At 37.9% G+C, this 20,188-nt stretch overlaps 1 protein-coding gene across 1 annotated transcript; it reads left to right on the top strand.

The window, feature by feature from the left end:
• The first annotated feature begins 6,695 nt into the window (after nucleotides 1-6,695).
• LOC113142137 (C-type mannose receptor 2-like) lies at nucleotides 6,696-9,862 on the top strand. Its single transcript, XM_026326964.1, has 5 exons — nucleotides 6,696-6,778; nucleotides 6,894-6,960; nucleotides 7,264-7,626; nucleotides 7,894-8,220; nucleotides 9,088-9,862. Exons 2-5 carry the CDS (start codon nucleotides 6,906-6,908, stop codon nucleotides 9,465-9,467), a joined length of 1,125 nt encoding a protein of 374 aa, XP_026182749.1. The 5' UTR covers nucleotides 6,696-6,778; nucleotides 6,894-6,905; the 3' UTR covers nucleotides 9,468-9,862.
• The last annotated feature ends 10,326 nt before the right edge of the window (nucleotides 9,863-20,188 follow it).

Below are 20,188 nucleotides of genomic sequence, written 5' to 3'. Positions count from 1 at the left end.
AGAGGCCAAGAGCAAAGGAAAGGAGGAGGGAGGTGAGACCCAGCAGGCTTCAGGTTTGATGTGAGCCACATTAATTTGTCAGTCTGTGCACTAGTGATGAAACTGATGGATGACACCCTGGGGACTGCTAACTGTTCTAACTACAGCACAGAGAAACACACACAAACACAGACAGACACTTTATAGACAGATCTATCCTGGATATATGAGACATCAGTGGCTCTGGTTTTAAGACCTGTTGTTGCCCTTCATATCCCCTATCAGGAGGCCAAGATCTGCTCACTTGTACAGTCTTTTACTAACTGGAATCCCCATTAATAATGTATTCTGCTGCTTTTTATGTGCTCTTGAAATAAACGTCAGTTAAAGTACACCGTCAAATACTCCTGACCTACAGACAAAATGCAGGAGAGAGATTTTTCTCCCTGAGCAACCAACATAGACAAATACACATTTTATATCCAGCCAAAATTTTAGAACGCACAAATAATGCAGGAAAAAGCTGAAATTAGGGTCTGGATTGTAAATTTAAAAAAATGATAAAAAAAAAAAAAAAAAAAAAAAAAAAACATTGGATAAAAGGTTTGGATGTGCCAAAATACTGTAAGACAAGCAGCCAAAAGAAAACATTCAGTAAGAAACAAAACATCGAAAAGACGCGAAAAGACAACAACAACAAAAAAACTAAGACAAAAACAAAAAGAGACAAAACAACAAGAAAGAAACAAGACATATGCAAAAATCTGCAATTTTGTCACAGGAGCCAAATGTGAGCCAAATGTAAATAATCCAGGATGTAACTGCAGGATCTATTAGTATTCTTATTCAGCTATGAGCTTTTCTGTCATTTACCTGTAAAAACAAAGTTTTGAGTTAATTTTTTTCACAGACATAACTGACTGTTCAGAAATATTACATGAAAGGACAGAGTTAAGGGCACCTCTGCATTAGTCATATGTGCTGTTTGCTCTTTGACAGCAGGAGCCAATTAGCGAATCAAGAGCAGACTACTTTGATTGGACTGTAGCAAGATGGGGAGTCGCAGTATGAAAAATGTGCTCAGTAATCACAGCTTGTCAGAAGCTACATTTTCAACCAATGGCTTATAAAGAAAAGGGAAACTTAGCATTACATGAAGAGCACATTTTAATACTGATCCAGCCTAGACAGGAGATAAGTGTGCTGCAATAAATTTCTTCAAATGACTCAGAACTTGATGTGTTGTACATTCTGATCTGCAATTATTTTGAAAGTAGGTTTTTACTTAAATCAAAATGTGTCTCAAGAAGGCTCAAAATATTGTACAGATAATTGTTCTGTTTTGTTTTTTGTTTTTTTTTTCGAAAATAGTGTAAAAACCTTTTGCTTGGCTAAAATGAACGTTTGTCCAAATTCCTGTCATTGTAACAAAAGGTTCAGTCTTTTAATGTGCAGGAAAAAAAATCTCAGTTTGACAGCAACAGAACTGAGTAGACTATTCTCTGATGAAATGCACTATATGCTTCTGTAGGGACAGTAAGTAGCAGCGATTTCCAGAAGTTTCTGTCCTTTTGATGTAATGCATCCCATAAAAATATGTTTTTCTGTAAATCAGTTGTACTCACAGGAAAAATAAGCAAAAAAAAAAAAAAAAAAAAAACGTCTGAGAACAATGCAAATGGTTCATAACTGGGCCATGAATAAGCTGAATGAGCTAGTTCTGTTAATTGATTCCTATTGTTGTGTCTGTAGTCAGCCCCTATTCCTTAAAATGGGAGAGCAAAGCCAATTTCTATTCCTCATCCCATTGTGTTCTGCCTCACTATCCTTCCTGTCAGTATTTTGCACTTGATCCTCCACATCTCCCTCCATGGCTTTCTCCATTTCTCTTCATCCTCACACTGCTCCTCCCTTTTGTTGCTCTAAATCATGATCTGATTTCCTTCCCCTCTAATCTTTGTTCTGTTTTTTTTTTCTCCTTCACTATTACTCTGACACCTGTTGACTTCCCCTTGACGTGTCTCCTTAGGGAGAAGTCCCACTGCCACCTTAAGTGCCTTTCCATTACACTGAAAACTCAGTGGCTTTCTCCATTGTTCTCAAGGGATACATCTTACTGACGACATACTTTGACCATCCAGTGTCCTCTGTGAAATGCACCAGGGCAGATCTGTTAAATCTATAATATTATATTATTAATACTATTATTACATAAGAAAACACACAATATAGCATATTTTCATTATGTTTTATATTTTGTGGATTTTTATATTTTTTGTTTCCAGAAACTTTAAATTTGCTTTTGGTTCTTTAATTCACAACACTAAACCCTTTTCTGCTCGTGACTTTTTTGTTAAAGGAACTTTTTATTGATTTACAATGCAGCTGTAGGGTGCACTTCCTGATGGTGCGTTCAAGAATGCAGGAAACTGTAGGGACGACATCATAAAGTACCGTGGGTGTGCAAAAGCAAAATAAGAAAAGCATGACCAACCCGTCCTTTTTCCTACGATTATGTAATTTTTGCATGAAGTGTGAATAAGCTGTAAGTGATCTCCCTCCTCCTCCTCACTGCTTTGTTCTCCCCCTCCTCTACATTTTCCTGCCTGGTTAAAAGCACACTGTTTCCATAGAGACCGAGCTACTGCCTGACAACTTGTGGTCAAGGAAGTGCGAGAAGAAATAATGTAACAGGGCAGTCAAACATGCAGAGTTTCTATTGTTGTGCTTCAAAGACTTGAAACTGAAATTTTAGTCTAAAGGGGTTGAACCATGTCTTTTTCATTGCTGTACACTGACATGGCTTAAAAAAAAACAAAAAACGAAACACATACAGTAGTTAAGGCAGACACAGACCAATGTGCCATAAGAAGTGGAAAGCAATTATAATGTCAAAACTATTTAAATTGTAAGCAATAATGTGGAAAGGTCATGGGGTCGCTGCAATAATGCATTTGTCCCACCTGGGAAACCGTGTCTCCTAGAAATAACATTTATATCCAAACTGCATCAGCAAAAACATTTGTAGGAAATGTAATTGCTGGCTGGAGGCCGTTTTTTTTCTTTTTCAATGAGGTTCTATAGTTATTAATGGCCACAGAGACACCAGGAGGTGGTATGGATGGATGGTTCAAACTTTGGCTAATCTTACAGAAAAGTAAATAAAGATCGTGTGTTTGAATAACCTCTGTTTCTGTATTAAACCAGACCATTACAAATCACTAAACTCATGAGAAACCCATTTTTTTGCAGGTATTTGACCATAAAGAAAAGTGTTGGACAAATTAAAGCACATGCACTACATCAGAAGTTAATGGACCACATTCGTACTCAGTGGAGCAAGAACATCTAAACCAAATGACAATCCATCCATTATTTCCTTAAAAAAACAAAAACAACCTTATAGTTAGATAAAATTTCAGTGGACCAACAAAGCCTGTGAGCTCCATTATCTAGGACATACGAACACTTATGCAAACTTTTCTCACTATTCACACAACGGTTACTGAGATTACTGAGTCTGAACCAAAAACACGATGGCAGAAAACAATGTATAAGACAAAAGAACGAGTCTTGAAACCAAAGCTAGAATTATTTTTTATGCGCTTAACTGGGTGGTGACATTACAAATGTGAACTTCAAGTCTCACAGGGGATTAATCAAGTGCATAATTTCAATGTTCACAACAAATTCAGCACAAATTCCTCCAGTTCCTGTGACAGCCACTGTCACCTCTAATACACACACACACACACACACACACACACACACACACACACACACACACACACACACACACACACACACACACACACACACACACACACACACACACACACACAGAGCTTAAAAATAAGTCACAGGCCTGGTTAAATGTCTCGTAGCACTTTTGTGGGTAAAATGGCTTCACCTGCTGACACCTCCCTTCATCTATCAGCATTTCCCACTGTTGTACTGTACCAGTACTCAGGGTCACTGTGCCCTCACACCTACACAAGGGGCTCAGCAGCGGAGCGAATGTGTGAATGCCCATTGATGCCTTACTGACACACACTTGCTGGCATGCATACCCAGACATGCTCTGTGCACATTCAATCTCACTTTAAGCACACACAATCAAGCTGTGGGCGTATACACACACTGACACTCAGACAGCTTGTTTCAGGACTTGGTCGAAGTGCCATGAGTACACCCTGCTGCACTGCTTACGTCAACGTCCATGAAGAGTTTTTGCAGTACCTGACTTGGGAATGTCTCTCACGAACTCTTTCTCCGCAGCCTAAATCTACACTCCTATAAACTTTGGCTATGTAACAACAAGATTGACAGATTCACCGAAGTTTAGTTAAAATGTTACAAGCTTCATTTACAATAGATTACAGAGCTTATATTGTACCGACACAAATTCAGATACTGTGTCCTGTCCATCATTATCAGACTTATTTATATTGACAATCATTTTGTCCCACTTCTGCCTCTTTCCAGGACACTCTGAATATAAAAGTGTTAACATTCTTTGGATCCCTTCTCCATTATTTTTCATTGGTTGATAGTGACAAGAAGCTTGGAGTGTGTGTCACATGTATTTATAATGACACCCTGTTCTCTTCTACATCAATCACCTTTTGACAGCAGCCCAAACAACTACGTTATTGTTTCCTATAAAGCCGAGAGAAGGCTAGCCATATTTGCAAGTATACAGCAATCCTGTTTGAAATTCAAATGTGAGACTGTGTACACTTAAAGAGGTTCAACTCTATTCCTGATCATTGCTTATGTATCTATTGTGCAGAAATGAATGTCAGATGATGAACACTTGTGTTTTAAATTTGCCAAGGCTGGGGCAAAGAGATGAATCTCAGTCTTATTGTAAATAATATTTACTATATTAAATACTTTATTATTTGGCTGTATGCTTGTACTGGTCACATGTTTTGTACTCTGAAATGAACGCAACATTTAATTCATATGAACATAATTGATTCTGATTTGGATGAAATTTGAAGGTTAACTGCAATTCTCTCTCTTGGTCAATATTGGTTCTTTTAAATTAACTCGATTTAAACTGTTTAAGCTTTCATTTGTCAACTAGAGGATGCAGTGATGTCTAGATGAAATCTTAATTATTTTAAATAATAATGTTCGTTGGGTATTATGATGGGGGGTACATCACAGATAAATTACATAAAGGTACATCTAGTTCAAGCTGCAGAGGTTGTAGACAGGAAGCCAGAACTAAGAAAGGAAATCTGGGCAGGTCTCAAATTATTAAATAACATTACTGTGACCTTTAAAATCCCCCAGGAAGGACAAAGGTAAACATTAACCAAAAACAAATTTTTGATGAATTTGCATATCATCTCACGCCACACAGGACTATGCATGAAAACACATGTATCTGATGACTCCACTTCAGGAGCCATAATTTGAATGCAAAAACAAATGCAGCTCCGTTAACAACCAATACCTGGTAACAGATTAACTATGTCAGACTACTGCACAGTTTAATAAACTGAACATTTCATTATTTTGACATATGGAGTAAAATGCAAATATTACATGTTGAAAACCGAATGCCTCTCTAGCAATTCAAAGAGACCTACATAAAAACTTAATTTTTTGTGTATATGAAATATGTTTATGGAAGGCTTTTTGTCTAGTAATTGTTGGAATTACATAGAATTGCATTTATAGTCCAATGGCCATGGTCTTTTATATTTTCCCAAACATCTGGGCTCCCCCCTGGTACCTATACACTACACATAGGTAAGTTGTCAAGGTACTGTACACTTGCTCATTTGGATGCACTGAAAATGTCACTAAAATTCCCCATTTAATACGCCCTCAGTGGACACTGTTAGGTACACTCTGACATCTCACTTCACCACACACTGAGTCATGTGTAACTAACTTGCAAATGGTCTATAAGACACTCAGACAGGGTGAAGAGGCTTGGTATTCTGTACACAGAAAAGCTCTCTGAAATATTTGAAGGTGATGTCAAACTGCTCAGGATTAAGCTCATTTGTTTTAAAGCTCTTGTGCGGCACTTTCATGGGCTGTATGCCATCCATCCAGCAATGTTAAAACAAACAATACATGTTATGACATGTTTGTTTTTGTTTAATATTTTCAGGGATCTAGCAGTACTGTCATTAGAATTTGCCAGTGACATTAGTGATTTGTAATTTTTTTTCCAGGAAATTCAGTGAGCAGTGACCTTTTGTGCACCTGAACTGCAGAATAACTAGATTCTTAACTTTGCTCAAATAAGCAGTATATGCATAGTATTATGTTTTATATATATTTCTAACCACAGACAGTATACTCTATTAAGTGGATGCACTGTAGTGAGACATGACAGAATCCCTTGATTTGTATCATAAATGCCCAGAGTAGCAGCTCTCTGTTAGCACCACCTTTTCTGCTTTGGATTAGAACCGTCCAAGTAAGCAGTTCTGGGTACTGTATTCGCCCCGTCAACAAGATCTGTATGATACTGTATCTTACTAAAAACCCTGACCACACTTTCTTACTGCTGCCCACAGAACGACAAATTAAGTTACACACTGCCAAGTATTACAACCTCAGTCTAAAAGAATAAAATGACATGCTACATAAGGAATGGCTTTTACTCAGCACCCTTTAGTTAATCATTAATCTCGTCACTTCTGCTTTTACTATGTACACATGAAAGAGACTGGTATCTTTAGTCAGCTTACATCACCCTGACACAGGATATAAAACCCATGACTTCTCAACCCTGAAATTGACAGCACTCTGCCCCTGACCTCAGCAGGTAAGAGACTTTTGCAAATTAGCAGTGAAACAATTACTGTACTTCATTACAGTAGGTATTATACACTGACTTATAGAACAAATTACTTTTATTGATCTATGTGCTTGTCACTTAGCCTTTTCGCCATATGAGCCTTGGCCGGGCTGTGAGGATGATGCTTGTGTTGTTCATGCTATGTTCAGGTAAAAGATTGTTTTCTTGGGCACTTCTCTCAGTCTCCACATAATATTCTGTGTTTGTTTGCATAACAATATAAGAGGAATAGGACCACTGAATATTTCTCAAAGCCAATATCTTATTGTCATTAGTAGTTCTGAAACAGCTGTGTAGAAAATTAATTATAGATGCATTAGAGAGACAGATGATAGGTTTTCTAGTTTGGAGATTATTACATACATTACATTGCACACAATGTCATTTGTTGTTTATGTAAACAGCATATTCAGAATAAGTTGAGAATAAAATACTACCTTCTTTTGTTACAGGATTTTCTCACTTTACATTTGCAACGAACTATCTACGATTTTTCACCCCTCAACCTAAAGCCAATTGGGATGGTTTACTGAAAATATGTAAAGAGAAAAACCAATCTATTGTCACTCTGTATGATGAAGAGGATGGCAAATTTGTAAGCAAGCATTTTATCAATGAATCCACAATCTGGCTTGGTCTGCACAGGACTAGAGTTAATGGAGTTAATGCATCCTTTTGGTCGAATGGCATCCCTTTCACATTCAATATCTCTAGTGTAAATGTGTCAAATGGGGAACAAATATGTGAAGCTATAGAAAACAACAGGTGGAAAGGTTTTAACTGTTCAGGCCAAAAATCGTTCATGTGTTACAAGGGTAAGTTTCAGAGTGTGGAGTGTGTGGTTTTATTTTAATGTTGCACAGTTTTAGTTAAATATTAAGACATATATATATATATCTCAAAGTGACATTAAACAGGAAAAAAAAAATTTAAGAGTAGTTATAAGCTAAACATATTGATTTTTTTTTTATTTTGCATGATTATACATTTAACTTTTAAATGAGAGAAAGTACAACTACAACTCTAATTTCTTAACCTCCTATACCCCCAACAAACTAAAAGTAATGTTTCTGTTTTTGCAGGTAATAAATACATCCTGATTGAAACCGAGAAAAAGAACTGGTGTCAAGCACAGCTCTATTGCAGAAAGTACTTTGATGACTTAGTCAGCATCAGCAATGAAACACAAAACCAACAAGTGATTGAAAAAGGAAAAAAAAAAACCTTCTGGATAGGACTCATGCACGATGAATGGGAATGGGTGGACAAAGGCTGCTCAACCTACAGAGACTGGGATAAAAACCATATCGTGAACGGGAGAGCAAAGAACCACGTAAAACAGACAAACTGGTCACCTTTGCTGACTCAAGAACATTATACTCAATTGTTTCCAACACTTTGCTCCAGTGGTAAGCAATAGTAAAAGTAAAACAAAACATCATGTAACCCTTGATATGGTATGCAATAGATATGCAAAATACTAGACAGCTTTCTAATTAGTTTATTCTAACAGGTTAAGATTACCAGCAACAATGGTGATCTAACTAGTTCATAGGTGCATTTTGAGCTGAATGCACTAGATTTAAATAAAACTGTAAATAAAATCTCCAGGAGCCAGACAATATTGTTTCTGTTTTAAACCGTTTTATAAAAATGGCAGAGCAGAGAACAGAGAGCCCGAACAAAAACAAAGGACATGTATGTATAAATATAGCCAAACATACTAAATGATACACATGCCCCACTATAGGACAGCCAAAACCTTTGTGAATAGTTTTCATGCATTGCAGCTTAAAGGGCTATAAAACAAGATATACTAAACCATATACACAATAAATAAATAAAAATTTAATGGGTGAAACATCTAAAGAAATTAAATTAAAACACCATAATAATAAAACCAGAATTCAAATAGCAAAAATTAACATAGAAAAAAATCCAGAGGACTAATAATTATATATGCAGAGTCAAAGACGGGAATCACAAGTTACTGGTTCCTTAAAGTCTCAGTGTAAGTAAATGCAGAACTTTATTACCCGTATCACATCATTCCTGCATCAATTTTCATATTCTAAATATATCCGTCTTCTGAAGGTGAGCTGGGGCCTATCCAGCAAGCCTTTCACAAAATGCTTTAACATATAAAACAGAACAGAAAAAAATATTAAGCCCTGAAATTAACATACCAGATGTCTACTGGAAACTGGACACTACGTGATGTATGTTAAGGATGTTATCATCTAAAATCTTACTTCTGTCTTTTATCTTGTTTTCAGGTACTGTGAGAATCAAAGTCATCAAAGAAAATTTAACTTGGGAAGAGGCCTATAACTACTGCCAGGCCAACCACACACGCCTGCTGCAGATTGAGCATAAAAAAGATCAGGAGGCTGTCGAACAATGGTTAAATTCTACTGATGTTGAGAGCAATTTATTCTGGATCGGTCTGAGGCAGAGTCGTGTTTTTGGATTCTGGATTTGGAGTAACACAGCAGTGACAGACAACAAGTGGAAAAATGAAAAACCACCTGAGATGCCCTTTTCTAACCACTGCGGTGTGATCAGTAAGAATGACAACTACACCTGGAGTGATGAAAACTGTTTGTACCAGCACTATTTTCTTTGTGAGGAAGACATTTCATTCACGAGAGAATAGTATAATTATAAAGCCTTGTTGACTGAAAGCCTGGGCTAGGCTATATGTTAATCAAGTACAGATTAAAATCAAAGCAATCACACTAAAGGTAGACCTGCTTTTACTGTTACACTGGCAGTAGCATTGGCTAGGTTAGGTTACATGAATGCTAGCCGACTTTTATATTGATCACACAAGCCTCTGAATTGAATTAGTGGCACAGCAACTTTACTAGAATAGCTATAAATAACGCTCTATTTTTTCAGTGTGATACCTCTATATATGGTATACCCAAGAAGATTTGCCCTTTCGGTCATTCTTCAGATATTTTATTTGAGCATTTAGACAAGAAGTCAAGATTGCATAACTGACATAAGTTCAATATCATGATTAAGCTATAAATAGTGTAGGACAGCCTGCACACAGCAGATCTGTTGCTGTAATTGTAAGATTTTTACTGTATGAAATAAATTTCTTTGACACTATAACACTTTCAAGTGTTCTTTGTTCAGTGTCAAAATCTAATTGCATGGTAAATTTACTTCCAGATACTTTGCATATTTTCATTAAAAGAAAATATGTTTTAAACCCATTCAGAATCTTATGAACTAAGAAATGCATTGTAACTGTTATAACCAAATATCAGAAAATAAAATCCAGTGCAGCAGTTAATGGGAAGAGAGGAGAGAGGGGAAATGGTGTGAAAAAAATATAGTGCTCAAATGCAAATGGGGGAGGATAGATTTGAAAGAAAAAAACAAGAAAAAAAAAGGCAGTTTGAACATTTTCCAGGGCCATTATTCAGACTGTGGACAAACTAGAAATGAAGGCTCGATCTGTCACACCCTCACTCATCATTATATCTCATCATAGAGCTCAGTGTGAATGTGTGTACGTGAGTGTATGTGAAGGCCTCTTGATCATTGCTCATTCCAGGAAAAAAACCTTCTCTTGACTTGTTGCTCAGCTCACTTCTGACCATTATGTTATGTAAGTGTACAAGTGTATGATCATAGCTCATGGAGAGCAATAAGAGCTTCTGAGGAAACACCATTCTCCACAGAATAAATCACCAGCTAGTGAAGATCCAGCCAAGCACAATTCTTGGTGCAGAAGCAGCAGATCGTTGGCAGAGATGAGGAGCAAATAAGGGTTTGAGATATGACCCCATCTGAGGCTAAATGACAGCCCAAGCCTTGTGTCTATTCAGCCCAGGCTGAACGGTAACATACTCATACCTCCACTAGGAGTGAGCAAAATACAAGCAGTAAATGGGATCCATAAGCTGGACCTGATGCAAAATATTTTATTTTAAAATTTAGCCAGACCTAAATAAGTCACCCACCTACTGTTCCATTATGTATCATTTCACATTGCTTACTCCATAATGTCCTATAACTCCGTCCATTATTTACCACCTATACCAGCATATCCTTGGTCATGGGCGGTTAGAGCCAATTCCAGCTGATATTGGACAACAGGCAGGGTACACCCTAGACAGATCAATAGTCTATCACAGGGATGACACACAGAAACAGAAAACCACTCAACTCGTATTCATACCTAGGGGCAATTTAGAGTCATTAATTAGCCTAATCCAAATCTGTATGTCTTTGGACTGTGGGAGGAAAATAAAATACCTGGAGAGAACCCAGAGAGGCAACTAGAGAACATACAAAGTCCAATAAAAAGATCCCAGTGTCGAATAGGATTTGAACCCAGAACCTTCTTGCCGTAAGGCAGGGGTCAAAATGGGTCAAAATGGGTCAAAATGTGAGTCTCCCCCTGACCATTAAACAAAGCAGACATTTGAATGCTCCAAATGTCTAAGATGTTTGGTATAGTCATATATTCAAGTAGCCAAACTGTTGAACTAATGACAATATGCCACCAGTTTCAAAGTTTGACCTAGATAACTGAGTCTGACCTGAACCCAAACATGATTTCTAAATTTCTGCTTGAACCCATCCCAAACCCCTGAGTCTCATCCAGGTCAGTTCAGGTATCTCTTTATCTCAATCTATCAAAACAGGCTATACTTCTATTTACATTTTATTATGTCACACCACGCGCAGCACGTGTTGATATCTGAGTCATACACCTCAACGCCAGTAGAATCCCTAGAAAGAAAGCCCCTCCAATTGTGATGAATAGATAAAAAATATACAGTACAAATGCCACAACGCAGCAACACTACATGCCCACTGTACTATCTAATCCATGATACCAAAATGTACTTGCTATCACAAGAGTGAACGCACAGTGTGTACTAGTTAAACAAGTACACCAGGACAGTGCAGCACAGCATTCCACAACACTAGGAAAATACACAGAATACACATAGTACACACGTAATACAAATGAACCTGCTTAAAGGTTATACAGAGAAAATAAATTCTTCTCTTCTATGCAGTTTTGGATCACGACTGAAACCTACATTTGTCTGAAGGCACAAGAAGACTACAAAACACCAACAGTAAATGACAAAGTAAGAGAAAAAATGAAAGAGAAGAGCCAGAAGGAAAGAGAGAAAATGAAGCAGATGGAGGGAGGGGAAGCAAGATGAGCAGCGGGGCTTGTCAAACTATTAACGTCAAGGTGTGAGCCCAGGGCTCCTGGTGGCATGAGGTGAGTGGACATATTTAGCATAATGTGTACACGCACATTGACGCCAGACGGTCTCTGCAACAAGCAAAACTAATACACTATACCTATAATTCTGCGATACTGAATGCTCACGTACACAGATGAAATCCTTCATCATCTGCAGGAGTTGGCACTTTAGTGTTTCCATATTTTCTTCTAAGTACTTCTTACTTCACTACAATCCACAGTAAAATAATGTTTGGAAAAGTGTATACAAACAGTTAATTTCCATGAATATAGATATAGGTTCAATAAAAAGTAGCCCCCATATGTTTGAAAACAAAGTGCAAAAAAGTCTTTTTATAAAAAGCCTTTTTATACTCATGCAGTTTCATTCATACAAGACACTGAAATGTTGGGTATCAAATTAATAATTCATTTGTGAGTCAAGAGGGATATGTCGCTATTGTACAAACTCCCCAGTGGTCAATTGCAAAAGCAGAATCACAGAACACTGGCCTGCCCCAGATTCCTAACAATCATATTCACAAACCAAATAACACAGCTGTTGGCATGCTAACTCTTTTCCAGTGGTCTTCTGTCTGCCTTTCCTGCATATTCTCTACTGCTATAGTGTATTAAACCAAACAAATGGCTTGGAATATTTTTTTCTGCAAAGATAGTTTTGAAAACACATAAGCTGTGTACAAAAGTGTGTGTGTGTCATTGTACAGAAGAACAGGCACATGCACACACTGAGTATAGTGCAATGAATGGATTCAAGACGTCAGAATTATAATTGCTAGGTGGTCACCACTGGCTACTGAAGTCCATGCCCCTCACTTCATCTGCGAAGCTCTTTGATAATTAGCATTCCAATCCAGACCCCAACAACCTTTTGTGAGGTTTCTGCTGTTAATGGCTGATTTCACAATATCTGCATGAGTAATGACATTTCAGATATGTTGACCGCAGACACGGCTAATTTACATTGGAAATTGGCCATCAGAGCTGCCTACAGGTCACAGTGGTGGAGCTGATGCAGAGGTTAGAGTGTGTGTGCATGTGTGTGGAGCAGTCCTTCACAAAATCTATTCTTTCATTAAACCTTTGACCAGTAGAAGTTCAAACTGGTCCCAACACGCCAATATTTGCCTCCACTAGTGTTACCACCAGTTTGCACATTCATGTCTCTGTGCACTGCACACAGTTTAAAGCTTTTTGTTCACCGTCTATCATTCTATCCCTTCTCCTTCCTTTATTCATTCCTCTGTTACCTTACAGTCCATTCTTACTATAACAAAAATAGAAAACAGCCCCATTTTTCTTGCAGGTCTCTTTTACAACACTATAAACGTCCAATCTCACCTCGTCCCACCGCTCCTCTAACACAAATTCCATTTGCAAGTGTGTGAGTGACAATTTCAGAAATTTAACAAGCAGCAAGGCAGAAGGAAGTGTGCGTCATATCAGATGCACTGATTTCATACTTGAATCTTTAAAAAAAAAAACTGGCTAATGAAAGTCATTGTCCCTTGTTGAAATTCCTACTTAAATTCCAAACCTACATAAAACTCATATCTAAAACCCTTTTCTTTACAATCCAATCTGGCTTTGAAGTAGTATTTCTCTATTACAGAGTTGATACTGTCTTGTCAGAGGTTCACTACAATTACCATTTCGTTAGCCACCAAGTGACAAACTGCAGAATTACTGCAAAATACACAATTAGCTAATACCACTTCAGGCAACCATATACGTATAGACACACACCCACGTACACTCCAGAAGCACTATGTGAAGCACATATGACCAAGCGTTGACATCTGTCAAAAACGCGTCATTGCGTGGACACTTACAACGGACTACTGTTAAACGCCTGCCGCTAAACTCAGCAAGCATGCAAGGTCGGCTCGTTACCCACTTTTTGTACTGTGATGATATTTCACAATTCATTAGTGATTCACGATATTTACTGGGATATTCTGATGGGATTATTTGCATTCAATTATTGACTGAAATATCATTTGTACTGACCAATCAAGCAGACTAAGCACTAAACACGAGGAAAAGCGCCATGAAGGTTGGAGCATCCAAATAATCTCAATGATAACACTTTCAAGACAGTTGTAGTGGCAGTAAATATTATTCTGCATTAGAAAGTGTATTTAACTCGCCTCTTTCCCAGGAGACAGCTGCAGCATGCAAAACAACAAATCACTATTCTAAAGAAAAGAATAGGTATGAGATAGAGTAATAAATATTTTGACAGCTTTGGTGTGAAGAGGACAACATCATATCTTTGTTTTTCATAAACATAACTAATCCCTGAAACAACCTTATTATGTCCATTGAGCTGATGTAAAAAAGCAATCAGAAAGCTATAAAAGTCATTCACTTATTTTCTAACTTGGAACTAACTTTCATTCTGACTGGCTGATATGTGTGTGGCTGTGGAGACGTAAGACATGCAGCTGTTTCAACTTATCCACATATCTGAGCTAGATCAACACAAATCTCTAAGGTGGAGTGTATTCATACCTCTCTGCAACCTTCAACTCACTATAAATTCCAATACCATACTACCATTTCACACTGTGCCTGATGTCTTTGTCTATCTGCAGGCACACAGTGGCTTCTGCAATCTATCTCAAATTCTTAAAGTTAACAGATTTTCACCTTTTGTCTATCTTATCCTTACAAATGCCTTCCTCTTTTCTCTCTCCCTCTATAACTTGCTTATTCATACACATACCTTTCCACATGTAAGAACATTCATACATGCCCTTCCTCTCTGTCTTCATCTTTTCTCTGTTTCTCAGCCTTATGGCACCTCTCAGTCACATGGTTATAACACCACCAAGTTACTTTGGGATTTAAAGGGAGAACATCCTGCTCTTAAAGATAAACCAATGAAGTGTCTTGAGAAGGCAAAAGCTGAAGTGTTGAACAAAGGCTTATCATGTGCCTACAATTAGCGCTGACCCTTTTAGACAAAAACTGAATTGTAGAAATATCTACAAGACAAATTTAAGAGTTTATTTTGAGTAAATGAATCTTTACAGCCAGTTTCTGGAGTAATGGATTTTAAACCCAACCGGACTGGCTCTATAACTGAGAACATCTTACATCTTGGCCATTTTTTATTTACATCCTGTAATTAAAAACCTCACATATCTAAGATACAACAGTGTGAGAACTATGATTACAAGAAAATGAATGACTAGTCACAGTAGATGCTTCCTCACTGTACACAAATATACTGCATGAAAATGGCTTATCTGCACTTAAATATCTTGTTACTTAAAAACTCATGCTCATACAGGAGATTATGTAGAGGATTAAATGTCTACAGTACAATCTATCACCTTTATAAGGAAAACAGTAAAAGCTGTATTGACTTTCAGGATGGATAAAGTGAGTGACCAGAGTAGAGACTAATAGCAGTACTACTATATTACTGTCATAAATAAAACAAACAATTGACTTGCCAAAGCCGCCCTTTAACACTGGAGAGAAGTTAATTCTTCCACCAGCAAAGGATGAATGCTTGAACCGTTCTGGGAAAATGGCAGCTAACAATGCTGGGCATGTTGCCCTCTCTGCTAACACAATTGAGGAGAATAGACAAAATTGCAGAGGATGTTGAGAGGCAGTTGTTTGAGAGGCTTAGTGAGTCCCCATGGCATGCCATTCAAGTGGATGAGTCCACAGATGCAGAAAACCAGGCTATTTTACTTGTCTGTATGTGATACGTCTATCAAGATGACTTCCAGGAGGATTTACTTGCTGCTTTGTCACTGCCAACTACAACAGCACAGCAGAAAATATTCAGCGCCTTTGAATATTGCACATTTTCAGTAAACTCAGCTGAGCCTTCTGTATGGGTACGTCAACCAATAGTACTTTCTACCTCTACATATTAAAAGGTGAGACCCCTCACTTTGAGCTGATAAGATTCTGGTAAGTGAGATAGTGGATCTTAGAAGTACTGAGTTTAGTACAGACATAACTTCATGTGTTTCTGCTGGATTCAATGTCATTGTTATATAAACATTAATAGAACAGAGATTACAGAAAATGAGGGGAGGGAAATGGGGAGTGCTCCCCTCATGGTTTTTATCCAGATTATAAATGAACTTAAAGTTTAATTATTAAATGAATTAAGCTTCTAATTTCATTTATTTTTATTATAAGTTGCTACATCAACTACATAGCTACAGACCAAGCCTGAACAAAGGTGTGATGACTATGCATCACTGACCTGCTTGCATAATCAATGATGAATGTTCATGTAAATTTAACCAGACCTGTATAAGTTTTTGGAAGCCAGCTTTCCTTGTACCAGTGTAACAGTATGCATGTTGAATCTGACTACTCTTCAAACCTTCATATTTCCCCTTAACCAACAAGCTCAATCTTTCACATCAGAGAACATTTTTTAACCTTCCACTGAAAAAAACTGCAATCCTAGGCAAAATGTGTCAAGCTATGAGTTCCCTGCATATTGTACATGTCCTATGTGGGAGAAAGAGACTGCCAGCACCTGTCAACTCTCATGCAGCATCACCTGCTTGCACTGTCAGCAGGCGGTTGTGTGTTATTTCCCATCTGCTATGGGCCCTAAAAATGACGGATTGAATACCTAATCAACGTCCCATTCTGTGCCTTTCCCTTGGATTAAAATGAGGTCAGAATACCTTCAATTTATCACAAAAGCACTGAAGACCCCATTGTCTTTTATGTATGCCATAAAAACAAGGCTCTGGAATGAATGCCATAGACACACTGCACCTCTCACTCACAGACCAAAAGTGAGCTCATGTAGTTTTGACAGAAGGTCGTTTAACCTGGCACAACCTGGACCCCATTAATAATTTAAAACATTATTACTTCAATTCATTATGCTACTCACACTTCCTCTGCTCTGACTTCGAACCACGATCTCATCCTTGTCTTATTTTTTTTTTTAAAAGCAATTTCTTATTTTTCTTTTATTTTAACCCCCCTATACCTTATGTTTTTCCTACTGTTTCTGCTGTATCTTCATATAAACTGCATTATTCAACCTGGACAAGCTTGCATAAATCACAGCTGTAGAGTTTCTCTTTCTCTCTCACATGCGCACACACATGAGATGAGCTGCATGCCAATTTTTGCTGCCAAAGGGGAGGACCACACAACCTAACCTCGTGTGAAATATTCATTCAGCCACACAAATGTCTGCACTGGCATTCCCTCACACACAATGGATACTGAAGCACTAAAGCACACACTATATACGCACAGAGACACAAATGCCATGCTGGAATTGTTCAGCCATTGGGACAGAGGTTGTGATGAATGATTGCAGATAATACAGAAAAAAATGTGTGCGGTGTTGCATCAAAAGCACCTTTCAAATGGATTCCTGGCCTGCCTGATTCTTCTTATGGCTCCTTTGTAACAGCAAGACAGTAAGTCACTTATTTTTTAAAATGTTAAGGATTTCCTTTTATTAACATACTCTACAGGTTAATTATTTTCTTCTTTCTTTGTAAGGTTGCCCTTTTCCTATCTCCATCTCTCTTGTTCCTCTCTTTCACTTGTTTATGTTCTCTCATGGCTTGCCTGCTCATGTCAGTTAATATTTAACATTTCTCCTTTGTGTCTGCTTTGCCCTCTCTCCAAAATGTTGCTGCCTTGTTCTCATTTCTACCGCCTCCTGTCTCTCTGCTTATCCTGTCACTTCTTCGTGAGCCCTACACCTTGCTTATCTTCTCGTCAGATCGGGTCTCCCTTTCATAAGCTTTACTAATACCTCTTCCTGTTTCACCCTGCCTTCCTGTTCTCTTATTGTAATCTCTTTTTTTCACTTTCTCCTGCTGTATTTTCCATCACCCTACTGTGCATCACTCCATCCCACATTCTTTGCCTTCTTCGTATCAGCTAATCACAGCCTCCGGTCCAGCACCATTATAGACACTGTACCATTAAAAGGACAAAGCCAACTACACAAGCTCGCAGAGAGATACACCTTGTCTATCTGCCACTGGTTTCTTATTAGGTCTGACACACATATTCACACAGACTCACGGATGAAAACCAACAGACATTCAAATTAGAAACATTTGTATAGCGTTAAAAAAAAAGTTAAATATAAGAGGAATCAAGGAGTTCAAGTAGAGGTAAGCTATTCTGTGAAGATAAGCATGGTAGAATAAAAAAAAAAAATCTGTGCAGAACATTTAAAAACAGATTTTGTCCAACTCTATTGCAAAAGCGTGTCCTCTGGTGATTATTCAGAGATTTAAAAGGACTGTTAGACAATTACAAAGCACTGCAAACGCAACCATGTTGTTTGCATCCAAATACAAAATTATCGTTTCCACAAATCAAACTTTGAAAGTATTATAAGCCTTGGTTTCATATTTGTCTACAATCTATTTCCTTGTGTGTGTGTTTTGCTGGGATTGTATACAAATTTTTACTAAATAACAAAAACAAAAAAAAAAAGTTTCATTTGTTTCATGATATGAGGACTGTAAAGTTGTTTCATACCATATCCATGATTAAGAGTTTTAATAAAATTGACATGTACTGCTGATCTAAGCTGAAATGTCTCTTTGTTTCTCCTATTTTTCCTTTTCCACTTCCCTTTACAGTACCTAAACATTGTCACACATGCACTAAAACACTGCACAAATGCTTTCCTCTAAGAATATACAACCACACAATGAGCACTGTTTTGTTCTGTCAGCAGGACAGTATTAGTTTTCTCTGTCAAAAATCTAATCCTAAAATTTTGTTGAGCATATTGAGCAGATTTCTCAAAATGTGCCTTGTCATTAACACTATAACACTAACACTATACTACTACAATCAATGTCTGAATGTGTGTTGAACCAAGTGGACTACTTGTAATTAGAAAGTAGGGGTGACTAATCGTATCCTGTTCCTCCTTCAGAGCAGAGATAACATTGAGGATTAGCTTAGGTTTTAGTCCTGCCTCACCACCTGCTGTGTGGTAACCATAATAATTTCTCTCACCATAATCACTGTAGCATTTACTCCCATTTTGTAATGGAGGACTGGTGCGTAGTGCTTTACTGTGCATGAGTGGTATCTCCCCTGGGAGTAAAGCGCACGGCCTAACATGGTGTTACCAAATTGCTCCGATTGCCCTTTTGTAAATTTGCGCGCACATACACACACACGTACACACAGACCTTCTAATCAAGTTGCAGCAGCAGCAGCAGGGGTTGGCAGTGTAACAGCCTTGATAGACGTTGCCCTCTCTTACAAAATCTGAGATGGTCAAAAGGAGGAGAGATGCCCTATCACTATGTGGCTCTATCCATTATTGATAAGAGATGGTAGGAGGGGAGAGAGAGAGAGAGAGAGAGAGAGAGAGAGAGAGAGAGAGAGAGAGAGAGTGAGTGTGTGTGTGTGTGTGTGTGTGTGTGTGTGTGTGTGTGTGTGTGTGTGTGTGTGTGTGTGTGTGTGTGTGAGGCAGAAAGATGGTCATGCAGAGCAACTCAGCGCAGGATTGGGTGCAGAGAAAGTGGAGCAGTAAAGAGTGAAAGCGAAACGGGAACAACACGAGAGGTGTGGGGCCAAGAAAAGCTACAGTAAATAGATTATAAGATATGGAAATAAGAAGTGATCAGGAAAAAGGGAGAATAAAGAGAAGAAGGAAGGGGGACAAAACAAACGTACTGAAAAAACAGAGATGAGGAGAGTCAGACAGAAGAAAAGTCAACAGAAAACTACCTGCACCTCTGAAGGTCATTATTTAACAATTTTATATCTTGTTTGTTTAACCCACACAACTCTATAGCTTTGTATTTAACAGCCAGACATGAAAGTAGTCTGGATTTTCTCAACTAATTCTCAGGAAGAAAGCGAACAAGCATATCTCCCTGAATGACAAACTATTGCTTTAGGGAAGGCAGAATAAAGAGTAGAGCAGATCACAGCACCTGATGCAATGACTAGTAGTTAATAACCTGCAAACTAAAAACAGTATCTAACTTGGCACACAAATGTGAAGCGCTGTGTTGAGGCTGGTAGAGGCAGCCAAATTTCCCAGCCACAGTCTAATAACAGTAATCAGACTTATGCCTCAAAATAATTTCAATAACTTTGACACATGAGGACGAGGAGGACGGCCAACA

This window comes from Mastacembelus armatus, chromosome 23 (assembly GCF_900324485.2).
Source record: "Mastacembelus armatus chromosome 23, fMasArm1.2, whole genome shotgun sequence".
Lineage (NCBI taxonomy): Eukaryota > Metazoa > Chordata > Actinopteri > Synbranchiformes > Mastacembelidae > Mastacembelus > Mastacembelus armatus.
This window is presented reverse-complemented; position numbering and strand designations above follow the sequence as displayed.